Raw genomic sequence first — 16,154 nt, 5'->3', positions numbered from 1 at the left:
CTCCAGCCTGGGCAACAAGAGCAAAACTCCATCTCGAAAACTAAATTAATTAATTAATTAAATAGAAAATGCATACATAAATCTATACAGTCTCTGAGAGCTGCTCTGACAGTAGCCACAGAGTTCTGAATTTTTCATCGCTACTCTTTTATTTATTTAAGTTTCATTTCCTAGCTGATTGCAGGCAGAGTGCCTTTGGTCAAGAGGAAGACTGCACAGTCATTGGTGTGGTTTAACAAAACACTTTCTTCCTGGGCCAAATGGGAAAATGCACTGTCTCATGTGTTTCCTCTAGAGGAAAGGGTATGTCCTGAGTGCACTGGGGCCTCTGCATGTATGTATGAGAGGGAACAGAGAAAAAATGAGAAAGAGGGAGAGAGAACAAAAGAGAGAGAGCGCTTGGTAACTTTAATGACTCCCACAGGAACCCCTGAGTTGTATTGTAGTGTATTGTATTGGCCACTGAGCTTCCACATTCCTGCCTAACAATATTCCCTGTTGCTAATTCCTATCTTGGGCTTGTCGCTGAGAGACTAATACAGGTGGCCAAAATGTAATAAGGCAGAAAAGAGTCAGAATATTGTAATTACCTGAGGTTGCCTTTTCCCATCTGAGGAAAGAAGATAATGAAATCACTCACCTTGAGGTAGGCTTTACATTAAACAGAGAATTTCCCCAGTACCTATTTCTTCTAAAATGCGGCTGGAGCATCATAAGAGGATCAATTTCCCACTTGAAGAATAACAGCAATTAGTATTAGTGCCTATGAACTTCTGAAACTGAAAAGCTGTTCATGCTGAATTTTGAGAAATGCTGCAAATGTGTAGAATGTTCCTATAGAAGCCAAGACTCTCAAGAAGCAAAGAAAAGAAGTTGTTTTTCACTATTAGAAAGAGGGAAAGTATGGCTTGCAAAATATGGGAAGACGGTCAGTTGGCTTCAGGAAATGTGGCTGTATTCTACATGTTGGGATATTGAGGTTCAAAGTTCATTGAAGGTATTTGAGAAGGTGCCGACATCACCAGTTCTCAGGAGGATGACTGAATCGGAAAAACAGCTTTTAAAGGCAGTAATTCCTGAGTTTAGTACGTGTCGTTTTGCCTCTTGGCTGGGAATGAACTTTTGGAGGCTTTGAGTAAGATGTTTTCATGACTGGATTATCTGTGCCTTAATGTGCCACTGAATATGAATGCATCTAATAAAAGTTTCAGGGATTCAATCAAGAGTAAGGGATTTTCAAAATTGGAAAAGAGAAAACCATGATATGTGGGGCATCCTAGAAAGTCAACTTAATGTAGAGAATGAGGAAGAATTTGCTCAGTGGGATGCTGGGGTATGGCGGGGATCCCTCAGTTTGCAGACTTTGTCTAAGATACTTGATAAGCTTGTTTCCAAAGAAGGGTCCCCTTTGAGGTGATTTTTAAGAAATTCTCAGTATCTTTATTGTGACCTTGCAAAAACACATGAAATTGTATTTTTATTCATTTCCCCACCCGCTTTTTTTTTTTTTTTTTTTTTTTTTGAGACGGAGTCTTGATGTTGCCCAGGCTGGAGTGCCATGGTGTGATCTCGGCTCACTTCAACCTCTGCCTCCCAGGTTCAAGTGATTCTCCTGCTTCAGCCTCCCAAGTAGCTGGGATTACAGGCACGCAGCACCATGCCCAGCTAATTTTTGTATTTTAATAGAGACAGGGTTTCACCATGTTGGCCAGGCTGGTTTCGAACTCATGACCTCAAGTGATCCACCAGCCTCAGCCTCCTAAAGTGCTGGGATTACAGGTGTGAGCCACCGCACCCGGCCCCCACCCACTCTTTATTGTGCATGTGTTTCAATGCAATGTGCATAATTCTATACTTTCAAGGTATCCTTCCCCCTCTGTAAAAGACACCCTCTGGGGGACATAGTGGCTAACACCTGTAATAGCAGCATTTTGGGAGGATGAGGCAGAAGGATTGCTTGATCTCAGGAGTTCACGGCTGCAGTGAGTCATGATCATGCCACTGCACTCTAGCCTGGGTGACAGAGCAAGACCTTGTCTCAAACACACACACACACACACACACACACACTCCATAGGAACCTATCAGTCTATTTTTTTTTTTTTTTTTTTGAGACAGAGTCTCGCTCTGTCCCCCAGGCTGGAGTGCAGTGGCCCGATCTCAGCTCACTGCAAGCTCCGCCTCCCGGGTTCAGGCCATTCTCCTGCCTCAGCCTCCCAAGTAGCTGGGACTACAGGCGCCCGCTACCTCGCCCGGCTAGTTTTTTTTTTTGTTTTTTTTTTTTTTTGTATTTTTTAGTAGAGACGGGATTTCACCGTGTTAGCCAGGATGGTCTTGATCTCCTGACCTCGTGATCCGCCCGTCTCGGCCTCCCAAAGTGCTGGGATTACAGGCTTGAGCCACCGTGCCCGGCCCAGTCTATTATTTTTAAGGGGAGTTCACGTTTGAGATAATGTTGCTCACAACTCATTTCTGTACCTTGCCATTGGAACACTATGTGGTTGATGCGTTCTTTGTGAAAATGTATCTAAACACTGCAAAGTCTGATTCTTCATACTCTGCTTTATTTTTTTCAAAGTCACCTCTGACATCCCCTCATGCTAAGTCACTCCTAGCCATACCTCTCGCTTGCCATATCCTGGCTTCTAACAGCTCCACCTTACACTCATACTACTTTCACTTGATTTGCTAAAACTTTTTGTGAACTCTTTCTTTTGCAGCATCTTCTGGGAAGGACTGATCAACATCGGGAAGAAGTGTAGTTGAAGTAGGTAAGAGCGTCTGTCTTTGAAATAAGACACATATTGGTTTGAGACAAAGTTCTACTAGTTGTGAGACCTTAAGCAAGTTACTTAATCTTTCTGTGCCTCAGTTTCCTCATCTATAAAATCAGGATAATAATATCTATTTCACCTGAATATTACATATTCTGAAACAGATACAATGAAGCAGTTGGAGGCTGGGCACGGTGGCTCACTCCTGTAACCTCAGCACTTTAGGAGGCCGAGGTGGGCGTATCAACTGAGGTCAGGAGTTCGAGACCAACCTGGCCAACATAGTGAAACCCGGTCTCTACTAAAAATACAAAAATTAGCCGAGCGTGGTGGCAGGCGCCTATAACCCCAGCTACTTGGGAGGCTGAGGCAGGAGAAATGCTTGAACCTGGGACATGGAGGTTGCAGTGAGCTGAGATCACGCCACCGCACTCCAGCCTGGGCAACAAGAGCAAGACTCCATCTCAAAAATAATAATAATAAAATAAAATAAAATGAAGCAGTTGGTATAACACATGAGAATCACCTCATAAGTGTTCTCTAAAAGCAAACAAAAAATTAGCAAAGCAGAGCTCCATCATTCTGCCCACATTTCTATAATGCTGAGACCTTGAAAATTGCATGGAATCCCTGGGGTCTGATGCTTGGATGACTGGATTTCTTATTGAGGATTATGGTGTATATTCTTCCAGTATAGATTTATAATACAAATATCTATATTTACAACTGCACACAAAAATTAATTTAATTTACATTTTTGTTTTGTTTTGTTTTGTTTGAGATGGAGTCTTGCTCTGCTGCCCAGGCTAAAGTGCAGTGGCATGATCTCAGCTCACTCCAACCTCCGCCTCCCAGATTCAGGTGATTCTCCTGCCTCAGCCTCCAGAATAGGTGGGATTACAGGCACACGCCATCAAGCCCAGCTAATTTTTGTATTTTTAGTAGAGACGGGGTTTCACCATGTTGGCCAGGTTGGTCTCGAACTCCTGACCTCAGATGATCCTCCTGCCTTGGCCTCCCAAAGTGCTAGAATTACAGGCATGAGCCTCTGTGCTCAGCCCACTCTTTCTATCTTAACTGTAAACTTCTTAAGGAAAGAATCTAATTTGAGTCACCTTTCCCTCAAAAAGACCACCTTAGTGTTATGGAAATCATACATAGAGGAAGGAAATAAGAAAGAATATAGAAAAAAGTAAAGAACAGGAGAAAGAAAGAGGGGAGGGAAGGAGAGGACCGGTGATACAGGACACTCTTAGGCTTGTCACAGTGGTTTCCTGAGGAGAAGATTTGAAAACTATCAACTGATCATTGCAACATCCAAAAGAAAGTTCCTAGAGTGGGCTGCTGTCATTTACTAAAATACGTGTCTGCATTCCAGATTAACCAAAGGTGCCTTCTTAGATGATTGCTTCACTTTCCAGCCCTGGTAAGTACCGTGTAGGGAGTCCTTCCTTCAAGGATTCTGGAGACTTGAAATCTGTGGTGATTATTCTGAACACTTATTCTTGCCACCCCATGTTGTTGACATAAACACTTTAGGGGGTGATTGGGAGAATCTGAATAAATACCAAGGGAATGGGAAAGACAGCTCTTATTTTTCCGCGTGAGTAAAAGAAAGAGTGCTGCTTAGGGAAGCATAGTCTTTTAAGGACTTTTTTTCCCTAAGTTTAGAAGAGTAAAATGGAAAAAAAATAATAAAGCCAGAATCAGAGAAAGAACTACGTATGGACACCGGGGTCACCTACATAACACAAAAGTTTAAGAACACCTAAAATCCATACGTAAGTAAAAAATGAAATGGTAACTCCTGGGATGGTCACAGTGGCCCCTGCCTGTAATCTCAGCACTTTGGGAGGTCCAGACAGGTGGATCACTTGAGCCCAGGAGTTCGAGACCAGCCTGAGCAACATGGTGAAACCCAGTCTTTTTATAAAAATACAAAAAAATTAGCCAGGCATGGTGGCACAACCTGTAGTCCCAGCTACTGGGGAGGCTGAGGTGGGAGGATCAATTGAGCCCAGGAAGCGGAGGTTGCAGTGAGCCACGATTGCACCACTGCACTCCAGCCTAGGCAATGGAAGTGAAATCCTGTCTCAAAAAAACAACACAACAAAAAGGTTACTCTCAGATGATAGCTGGTGAAGACTATAACCACGTAACTATAAAAATAACTGTTATAAAAGTGAGTTGTCCATTAAATTTTGCTTTAAATGTAATTCATTCTTTAACCATGAGATTAAAGTATTATAAATGATAAATGTTATATGTTTGCTATTTAAAACTTTATACTGAAGTATAATATGCTAACATACAGAAAAATGCACATACATGTACAGTTCAATGAATTTTTTTTTTTTTTTTTTTTTTTTTTGAGACAGTCTTGCTCTGTCACCAGGCTGGAGTGCAGTGGCATGATCTCAGCTCACTGCAACCTCTGCCTCAGCCTCCCAAGTAGCTAGGACTACAGGCACATGCCACCATGCCCAGTTAATTTTTGTATTTTTAGTAGAGATGGGGTTTTACCATGTTGGCCAGGCCTCCACCTGCCTCGGCCTCTCAAAGTGCTGGGATTACAGGCATGAGTCACCACGCCCGGCCAACTCAATGAATGTTTTTACACCAGGAGAATATGCCTACTGATGTAAACCAGCACCCAAATCAAGAAGCTGAATATCACCAGCACCCAGAAGCCTCCCTTAGGCTCCCTTCAGTTTTGTACATATGAATAAAATGGAAGAGTGCATACTCTTTGGTCACTGGATTATTCAGCACGACATTATGTTTCTGGGATTCACTTACATTATTATGTATAGTGTAAATCATTCTCATTGCTGTATAGCATTGTGTGAATGTAACACAATTTTTTTATCTTTTCTACTGTTGATGGGTTTCTGAGTCATTTTCCAGTTTGAAGAAATTATAATCAGTGCTATTGGTCAGGTGTGGTGGCTCATGCTTGTAATCTCAGCACCTTAAGAGGACAAAGTAGGAAGATCACTTGAGGCCAGGAATTTGAGACCAGCCTGGGTAACATAGGGAGATCCCAACTCTATAAAAAAAAAAGTTAAGAATTTTTCCAGCATAAAAAAAAGAAAAAGAAAAAAATTATTCGGGTGTGGTAACAGGCACTTGTAAGTCCCAGCAACTAGGGAGGCTGAGGTGGGAGGATCACTTGAGCCCAGGAGTTACAGGCTACAGTGAGCTATAAGCTCACCACTGCACTCCAGCCTGGGTGACGGAGTCTCAAAAAATAAAAAAAAAAAAAAATAACAGTGCTGCTATGAATATTCTAAGACATGTCTTTTGATGAACATATGTACATATTTCCTAGAAGTAGAAATATGTCCTTAGGAGATACATGGGTAATGATATACAGATAGATCCTTTAAAAGAGATATATCATCATACATGTAGATGTATAGATATCCTCCTATGCATATATAAAACTATATCTATATACAGTCTTAGCAGAGATATTCAAATAGCAAAGTGGTTATACCAATTTTACACACCCACTAGCAGCGTATTAGAGCTCCAATTGTTCCACATCTTCACCACCACTTTTTCATCTTTTCAGTCTTTATCTTTTTCAATTTAACCATTCTAGTATGTATATTGTGGCTTATTGCTCTAACTAATGAAGTTAAATTGGCATTTGGATATCCCTTTTGCGAAGTACTGGTTTCAACTTTTGCCATTTTGAGGTTGGGTCATCCAGCTTTTTTACTGATTTGTAGAGGCTCTTTGTATATTCTGAACGTGAGTCATTTCTCAGATAAACGTATTGTAAATATCTTGCTCCATTTGCAGGTTACCTTTGAATTCTCATAATGATGCCTTTATGAACAGAAATTCTTAATATATTCAGATTTCTTCCTATTATTTATTACTTTAGGTGAAAGTACAATTGAATAGAGTCACAGAGCCTCTGTTTCAGCAGCAGCCGTGAGAGAACCTCGTCTCCTTAGATGACGGAATCAAAACCTTGGGTAATCTTTCATCCAGGGGCGGCATAGTGACTTGCAGACACAGTGAGTGCACAGAGAAAAGAACTTCCTCCTAATTCTAAGCCAAAACTTAAAAGAAAAGACCACACTAGATTTTAGGACATATTAATATAATTTAACTGCACTATTATTTCTTCCAGAGATGAACCTGATAAAGGATCTGTGATTCAATGGATCAGGGAAATGACACCAGAGTGAAAGAATTTATCTTTCTGGGAATTACTCAGTCCCGAGAACTGAGCTGGGTCTTATTTATCTTCCTGTTTTTGGTGTACATGACAACTCTGATGGGAAACCTCCTCATCATGGTTACAGTTACCTGTGAATCTCACCTTCACACACCCATGTACTTCCTGCTCCGCAACCTGTCTATTCTTGACATCTGCTTTTCCTCCATCACAGCTCCTAAGGTCCTGATTGATATTCTATCAGAGAGAAAAACCATCTCCTTCAGTGGCTGTGTCACTCAGATGTTCTTCTTCCACCTTCTTGGGGGAGCAGACGTTTTTTCTCTCTCTGTGATGGCATTTGACCGCTACATAGCCATCTCCAAGCCCCTGCACTATATGACCATCATGAGTAGGGGACGATGCACAGCCCTCATCGTGGCTTCCTGGGTGGGGGGCTTTTTCCACTCCATAGTGCAGATTTCTCTGTTGCTCCCGCTCCCTTTCTGTGGACCCAATGTTCTTGACACTTTCTACTGCGATGTTCCCCAGGTCCTCAAACTTGCCTGCACTGACACCTTCACTCTGGAGCTCCTGATGATTTCAAATAATGGGCTAGTCAGTTGGTTTATATTCTTCTTTCTCCTCGTATCTTACACGGTCATCTTGATGATGCTGAGGTCTCACACTGGGGAAGGCAGGAGGAAAGCCATCTCCACCTGTACCTCCCACATCACTGTGGTGACCCTGCATTTCGTGCCCTGCATCTATGTCTATGCCCGGCCCTTCACTGCCCTCCCCACAGACACCGCCATCTCTGTCACCTTCACCGTCATCTCCCCTTTGCTCAATCCTATAATCTACACGCTGAGGAATCAGGAAATGAAGTTGGCCATGAGGAAACTGAAGAAACGGCTAGGACAATCAGAAAGGCTTTAATTCAACAAGGGTAAGAGAGTACCCATATTTAAAAATAGACATTAAATTTCACTTTCTCAAAATGGGAAAAAAGCATGTTCATGCCCAAAATAAAGAGATACCTATGGCTACCATCGAGTCCTAAAAGAAGTTGTTCGATAGTATGTGCTGGGGACCACGTGGATGATACTGCTTTAAGACAAAATGCGTTCAAGTCTTTCCCTACTCACTTTCAATTACTCATTCCACAAATTTTTATAGAACACACACTATATGCCTGAAAGTACTGGGATTCAGATTGCTGCAAAAAGATTACATGTAGTCACCTTCCTGGAGGCATAACCCAAAATAGTTCTTAAAAAATATAAATAGGCTGGGCGTGGTGGCTCATGCCTGTAATCCCAGCACTTTGGGAGGCCGAGGCAGGCAGATCACCTGAGGTCGGGAGTTCGAGACCAGCCTGACCAACATGGAGAAACTCAGTCCCTACTGAAAATACAAAGAAAAATAGGCCAGGCGTGGTGGCGCATGCCTGTAATCCCAGCTACTAGGGAGGCTGAGGCAGGAGAATCGCTTGAACCCAGGAGGCAGAGGTTGCAGTCAGCTGAGATCGCGCCATTGCAGTCCAGCCTGGGCAACAAGAGTGAAACTCCATCTCAAAGGAAATTAAAAAAATAAAAAATAAATAAAGTGCTAGGGAGACTGTCGCCACGATGTTACTCGAGAGTTTCCAAAGACATTTAACAGCCAGTAGACAGACATTTTCAAGGGGGAAAATATCAGAAAAGAACAATCCAAGCAAAGAAAACATGTACATGTCCATATGAGGTGTCTTATGCCTGTAATCCTAGCACTTTGGGAGGCTGAGGTGGAGGGATCGCTTGAGCCCAAGAGTTCAAGACCAGCCTGGGCAACTTAGTGAAACCTCATCTCTACAAAAAATCATAATAATAGGCCCGGCGCGGTGGCTTATGCCTATAATCCCAGCACTTTGGGAGATCAAGGCGGGCGGATCATGAGGTCAGGAGATCGAGACCATCCTGGCTAACACAGTGAAACCCTGTCTCTACTGAAAATACAAAAATAAAATTAGCCAGGCATGGTGATGGGTGCCTGTAGTCCCAACTACTGGGGAGGCTGAAGCAGGAGAATGGCATGAACCTGGGAGGCCGAGCTTGCAGTGAGCCGAGATCGCACCACTGCACTCCAGCCTGGGTGACACAGCAAGACTCTATCTCAAAAATAATAATAATAATAATAATAAATAAAAATTAGCCAGACATAATGGTGCATGCCTGTAGTCCCAGCTACTTGAGAGACTGAGGCAAAAGAGGTTGAGACTGCAGTGAGCCATGTTCACTTTACTGCACTCTAGCTGGGGCGACAGATCAAGACCCTGTCAAAAAAAAAGAAAAGACAAAAAGAAACCAGCATGTGCAAAGTAAGAAAATGAAGCGAGATTGTGCCACATTTGTGCAACAGTGAACTCAGTGCAGCCATGGTGTAATGCACTCTTGGGGTGAATACCGGTCCTGGACCTTTAAAAGAAAAGTTGCAAGAATGACTCCATTTATGACCACCTGAACAATGCAAGCCCATGGTTTCTGTTGAGGAGAGAGAATCCCCAATTCACTTTAAGGACATAATTTCCTCCTAGGAGGAGATAATGCTGTTAGTGAGAGTGTTTATAAAGAAGAATCGGCCGGGTGCAGTGGCTCAAGCCTGTAATCCCAGCACTTTGGGAGGCCGAGACGGGCGGATGACGAGGTCAGGAGATCGAGACCATCCTGGCTAACACAGTGAAACCCTGTCTCTAGTAAAAATACAAAAACTAGCCGGGCGAGGTGGCGGGCGCCTGTAGTCCCAGCTACTCCGGAGGCTGAGGCAGGAGAATGGCATAAACCCGGGAGGCAGAGCTTGCAGTGAGCTGAGATCCGGCCACTGCACTCCAGTCCGGGCGACAGAGCGAGACTCCGCCTCAAAAAAAAGAAGAAGAAGAATCACTGTTGAGGCTGTGGACAGCTCCTTTGATTGTGTGGGAAAAAAATTAGCAAAGGCAGATGCCAAGTTCTCACGTGGGAAGCAACTGACTGCCCGTTATATAGCAGGATTAGCCAGACCCAAATTTCCCATTGTTTCTGTACATAGGGAGCTCACTACTCCTTTACCTGTGCCACTCAATCTATTAGAAGGTAAAGAAAGGGTATAAAAAGCATGATCGTTTAATCAGTGAACCTGAGAATCTGCCAGTCTCTGTTGTGAAAGAGACAGGGATAATGCTAGGAGATTTCTCCGACAATCCAACTGATACTCTGCTAAGATCTATTGACTTCACCGTACTGTGATCCCCACTATGATAAAGCTCAAGCCAAAGCAGCTGGCACACATTTATCAATCAGAGTAGGCCAACCATTGCAATGAAAGCATCCACAGTCTAAGTAGTTAGCCACAACAAAAGTTTACTTCTTGCTCATGTCACAGACCAATGCTGATCTGCGGAAAGAGGGCACAGTGCCACACTGTCATTCAGAAAGGTAGGCTTCTTCTATCTTGGGCTCCACATTCTCTAGATTCTCAGAATCCTGTCCATGATCCAGCAGATGGAGAAAGGGAGAGAGAATTAAGAATTATGGGGAAGGCGCCAGGCGCTGTGGCTCACGCCTGTAACCCCAGCACTTTGGGAGGCTGAGGCAGGTGGATCACCTGAGGTTGGGAGTTCAAGACCAGCCTGACCAACATGGAGAAGCCCCATCTCTACTAAAAATACAAAAATAGCTGGGGTGGTGGCACATGCCTGTAATCCCAGCTACTCGGGAGGCTGAGGCAGGAGAATCGCTTGAACCCGGGAGGCGGAGGTTGCGGTGAGCCGAGATCGTGCCATTGCACTCCAGCCTGGGCAAAAAGAGCGAAACTCTGTCTCAAAAACAAACAAAAAAAAGAATTATGGGGAAGGGAAGGGTGTGTCTTCATGGGACAGTCCTGGAAGCGGAGTGAACTACTTATGACCACATTCATTGGTCAGCCCTTGATCACATAGCCTCACCTAACTGCAAGGGAGCTTGGAGAATGAAATCAAACTCTGCTCCCAGAAAGAAGAAAATATGAAGAATGAACTGTAGTGATCTCTTCCACATGTGAGATTCTGCTAAGAAATCACGATTGGGTTACATTACAAAGATTAAGACTTTGTCTCTAAAAGGATTCTCTTAATACATAAAAATGTTTGCTACAGGGCTGGGTGCGGTGGCTCATGCCTGTAATCCCGGCACCTTGGGAGGTCGGGGAGGGTGGATTGCTTGAGCTCAGGAGTTTCAGACCAGCCTGGGCAACAGGGAAAAACCCCATCTCTACAAAACATATAAAAATTACCGGAGCATGGTGGCACACGCCTGTAGTCCTAGCTACTCAGGAGGCTGAGGTGGGAGGATCACTTGAGCCCGGGGAAGTCAAGGGTGCAGTGAGCCATGAATGCCCCGCTGCACTCCCGCCTGGGCAAAAGAGTGAGACCCTGTCTCAAAAAAAAAGAAAAAGTTTGCTGGAAAGATGACTAGACCCTTAGAACACACAGAGAACCAAACCAGAATGAAGGAGATGGGGGACATTTTTTCTTAACTTAAAGGAAGAGCAAAATGATCAGAGTAAACCCTGGGATTAGGATGACAGTAGACTAGAAGGACAGGGTCCCATGCGATAGAACATTAGGGTAGAGTGCCCAAAGAAGATTGGCCAAGAAGACAATCGTCATAGAAGGCAACTCTCACTTATTCCCAAACTTTTCATGGGCTTGTTGTAAACAAGTTTTGTTAATGCAGAAGCTCCTTTAGCAATGAATGTTCTCCAAAACTACCATTTGACACAGCAATCCCATTGCTGGGTATATACCCAAAAGAAAATAAAGCATTCTAACAAAAAGACACATGCACCTGTATGTTCGCAGTAGCAAAGACAAGGAATGAGCCTAGGTGCCCATCAATGGTGGACTGGATGAAGAAAATGTGATACATTATATACCATGGAGTACTATGCAGCCATTTTTAAAAATGAATTGTTGTCCTTTACAGCAACATGGATGCAGCTGGAGGCCATGATCCTAAGCAAATTAATGCAGGAACAAAAAATCAAATACCACATGTTCTCACTTATATGTGAAAGCGAACCATTGATTTACACATAGACACAAAGATGGGAACAATAGGCACTGGGGCCTACTTGAGGGGAGGAGAGTGGGAAGAGTGTGAGGGTCAAAAAACTACCTATTAGGTACTATGCTCACTACCTGGGTGACAAAATCATTTGTACAGCAAACCCCAGCAACACACAATTTACTCATGTAACAAGCCTACACATGTACCCGCTGAACCTAAAATAAAAGTTAAACAGAAATGAAATCAATGTTCTCTTCTTTGCTGATTGACATTCCCTGTGTTCTATTTCCACCACTCAAAAATGTTCTGAATTATTTTCCAATATTGGATATCTTTCCCCAAGTATGAAAATGCTAACATAGACACAAATTAGTTTTCAGCTGGATCCAGACTCTGTTGCCCAAGCTGGAGTGCAGTGACACGATCTCAGCTCACTGAAACACTGCCTGCCAGGTTCAAACAACTCTCCTGCCTCAGCCTCCTGAGTAGCTGGGATTACAGGTGTGTACCACCACGCCTGGCTAATTTTTGTAATTTTTTTTTTTACTAGAGACAGGGTTTCGCCATGTTGGTCAGGCTGATCTCGAACTCCTGGCCACAAGCAATCTGCCTGCCTTGGCCTCCCAAAGTGCTAGTATTATAGGTGTAAGCCACGGAGCCCAGCCAGAGCACTGATTAGTCCTAAACACTCCATGAACTGATGATACTCATCAACCCCTTAGTCATCAATATCTTTCTTGTTTTCAGTTTTATTTTATCTTGATTGATGCTGGTATTGCATTTTGTTTTCGTTTTGTTTGTTTGTTTTAGGATGGAGTCTTCCTCTGTTGCCCAGGCTGGAGTGCAGTGGCATAATCTCAGCTCACTGCAACCTCGGCCTCCTGGGTTCAAGCGATTCTCCTGCCTCAGCCGGGACTACAAGCATGCGCCACCACGCCTGGCTAATTTTTGTATTTTTTAGTAGAGAAAGGGTTTCACCGTGTTACCCAGGGTGGTCTCGATCTCCTGACCTCATGATCCGCCCACCTCGGCCTCCCACAGTGCTGGGATTACAGGCGTGAGCCACCGGGCCCGGCCTTATTGTTGTTGTTTTAAACGGAGTTTCACTCTGTCACCCAGGCTGGAAAGCAGTGGCATGATCTTGGCTCTCTGCAACCTCTGCATCCCGGGATCAAGCGATTCTCCTGCCTCAGGCTCTGGAGAAGCTGGGATTACAGGCGCCTGCTACCACAACCGGCTAATTTTTGTATTTTTAGATTTTTAGTACAGATGAGGTTTCACCATGTTGGCCAGGCTGGTCTCAAGCTCCTGACTCAAGTGATTCACCCACCTCGGCCTCCCCAAGTGCTAGGGTTACAGGTCTGAGCCACTGCGCCTGGCCTGTTGCTAATATTTCAATTTAAAGTAATAAAAATGGAATAAGGACCAGCATAAATATAATTGGTTGAGGCCATCTGGGGCCAAGGAAGAGCAGGGGCACAGACATGGTCCAGCAAAGTTCAGTTTGGAAGGAGAGCACTGTATGGGCAGGGCAGTAACCAAAAAAGAAAAAAGAAAAACCAAAAAGGGAACGGAAAGTGTTGGAGCCAGGTAGGAAGGTAGGAACTGGGGTCAAATGCTGGAAGTTGACTGGGAAGACATTAGCATACCTTCAAGTAAAGGTATCCAAGGCTTATTGATTAACTGTTAAGCATGTGAATGTCAAACTCAATTTTAATCCTACTTCTATCATTTACTGAGCTATGAAAATCTTGATGTTAATGTACAGAAGTGACTGCAAATCACATAAATGCATGCTGCTAGATCCAAAATAAGTGTATCCCAACTCAACCTCACCTTAACAAGATCCGCAAAATGCCTGTGACCTCTCTAAAGCCACCAAAATAAGAATTGTGATGGAAGGGAGGTCAGAGTAGAAACAGGAGCCCTAGCTGATTGTGGTTACAATATTTTACTATTGCAAGCTCTACAAAACATGTGACCATGTGAGCGTATTGCTAGGGGTCTTCCCAGGGCCTTGGGCCCCACAAATAAGGGGCTACAAGGCTTAAGCTCCGTTAGCCTCATGAGAAATCCAATGCTAATCCTCCGGCCAGACCAAGGTCTTCTCAGAACTGGCACCTCTGGGCCTGAGTCAAATGTACTAATATGGGTCTATCATAGATTTCATCTTTTTAGAATTTCATGATATAGGTATCAGTGAAGTGCTGCATAAACCACATTCAAAACTAAGGTTTTATTTCTAGACAAATCGGACCTGTGAATATATTGGTGCCAAGTAATCTGTTTAACAAACCACATTTACATTCAAAATGGCATCTGCAGGGGTGAGATGGACTTTTCCACTGGATCCTGGAATGGCAAGAAGAGGCCCTTGAGCCTCAGGGGTACTAACCCGTTGCTTCCTTCTAACAGAAGTCCCTGGGGACAGGAGCCCTCCGCTGTGATTTAAGGTGCGAAAAACTGACTATTTCAACCTGCTTGCTCCTTCTTTACATTTGGGAATTTCTAAATCTTTGAATGTTTTAGCTAACTCCAAGGTAACAAAGACCTCCCTTCTTTCCACACTTTGTTAAAAATCTTTCTCGTGACTAGGTACAGTGGCTCATGCCCGTAATCCCACCGCTTTGGAAGGCTGAGGCAGGAGTTTGAAAAAATAAATATTCCACCACTGCTCTATGAAGGTAGCAAGGTTGGCATCCAAAATTCATGACCTCCAAGTGTCTTTTCTCTATACCCTATTACTTCTAATTATAGTTCAACACAAAAGCAAAAAAAAAAAAAAAAAAAAAACTTGTATGCATTATCTTGTGTTCTGATTTTTCTTAATACTTTTAAATATTTACTCTGAAGAAAATACCTGGCCTTTTAAAAACTAAAAATATTTGAAAATGATGACATTTGCTGAGTTATTGATGGATTCATAGTTAATTGGGAGTCAGCCTAGAAAATTCACTTTGTGGTGCTTGAACTTCAAAGGGAAGGTCATAGGAGGTAAGTTAACTGAGTAGGAGTTGTGCTCTGATGAAACAATAGAGCTAAAGTACTGTGAAATCCGGAGAGGTCAGTGGTTAGCAGCAGGACCTGACATTGGCCTCAGTATGGGCAGAACATGGAGGGAAGGTGTCCAAAGGCACGTCAAAGATACACACAGCGGGACATTAGTTAAAGCGGCAAAAACAGATTTTATTCAGTAACTACTGACAGTAGGGGAATGAGCTGGGCTCCACTGTGATTTGTGCAGAGGTGGTTCGAGCATTTTACAGGGAGAATGAATGAAGAATGGGCGAGTGTGAGGTCTCAGTAGAGTCAGAGAAGTGAAAAATTGCAAACGGTTCGTCAGTATCAAGGCGATGAGGCCGGCTGTGTCTGCTAGCTGGCAATTATCCAGGTTAGGATTCCACCCTGCCAGAGACTGGAAGACAGAGGTTTCAGCCTTGTCGATGATCACGTTTCAAAGGAATGGCTCCCAGGTCCTTAAGAAAGACGTTTCTGAGTTCTAAGAGATACATACTCACAATCATAAGCCCTTTTTTGTAAATGCTCTAAGTAAGGGAGGTCAGGGGCCTATCATCAGGGTTTGGGTAAAACAAACCATAAATTCTCCTGGCAGTATTGAGCTTAGGCAGGCATTTAATGGGGGGCTGGGGTCATTCTAAGGACACAGCCGTATGCTGCTAGAAGCCATGTGAGAGTTTGGTCTAGTTCAGGGGTTTGGACGGAGCTATATGCCAAGAGTTCTGCAGTTCTCAGGAGCATGAGGTTTAGGGGATGATGGAGATACCATTACCCTAATTGTAGTGTCAGTTTCACAGGTGTGTGTGTGTAAGTGCGTCTGTGTCAAAACTCATCAAGTTATATCCTTTAAATATGTGCAGTTTACAGTGTGTAAGTTATACCTTAACAAAGCAGGGGGCAATTTCATTTTAGGCAGTCTGCAAAACACAAAGACATCCAGTAAGCCTGTCAGTACCCAAAGTGGTATTTATTTTAAACGTTCTTTTTAAAACAGAGTGAAAAGCAGGAGGAGTTAAATTAGGATTTACAAGAAGTGACGTTTGGCAACAAAAGTTAAAAAGAGTGTTTCTTTACTTTGTACTCTAATTGTTTTATCCTTTGACTTATCTACTTTTTAAAAGTTAA

At 43.4% G+C, this 16,154-nt stretch overlaps 1 protein-coding gene across 1 annotated transcript; it reads left to right on the top strand.

Annotated features, from left to right (window-relative positions):
• The first annotated feature begins 6,951 nt into the window (after positions 1-6,951).
• On the top strand, positions 6,952-7,889 carry LOC111544814 (olfactory receptor 4D9). The gene has a single exon (XM_023215461.1). The coding sequence runs from the start codon at positions 6,952-6,954 to the stop codon at positions 7,885-7,887; it is 936 nt and encodes a 311-aa protein (XP_023071229.1). The 3' UTR covers positions 7,888-7,889.
• The last annotated feature ends 8,265 nt before the right edge of the window (positions 7,890-16,154 follow it).

This window comes from Piliocolobus tephrosceles, chromosome 13 (assembly GCF_002776525.5).
Source record: "Piliocolobus tephrosceles isolate RC106 chromosome 13, ASM277652v3, whole genome shotgun sequence".
Lineage (NCBI taxonomy): Eukaryota > Metazoa > Chordata > Mammalia > Primates > Cercopithecidae > Piliocolobus > Piliocolobus tephrosceles.
The sequence above is the reverse complement of the archived record's forward strand: the minus strand, read 5'-3'. Positions and strand labels throughout refer to the sequence as shown.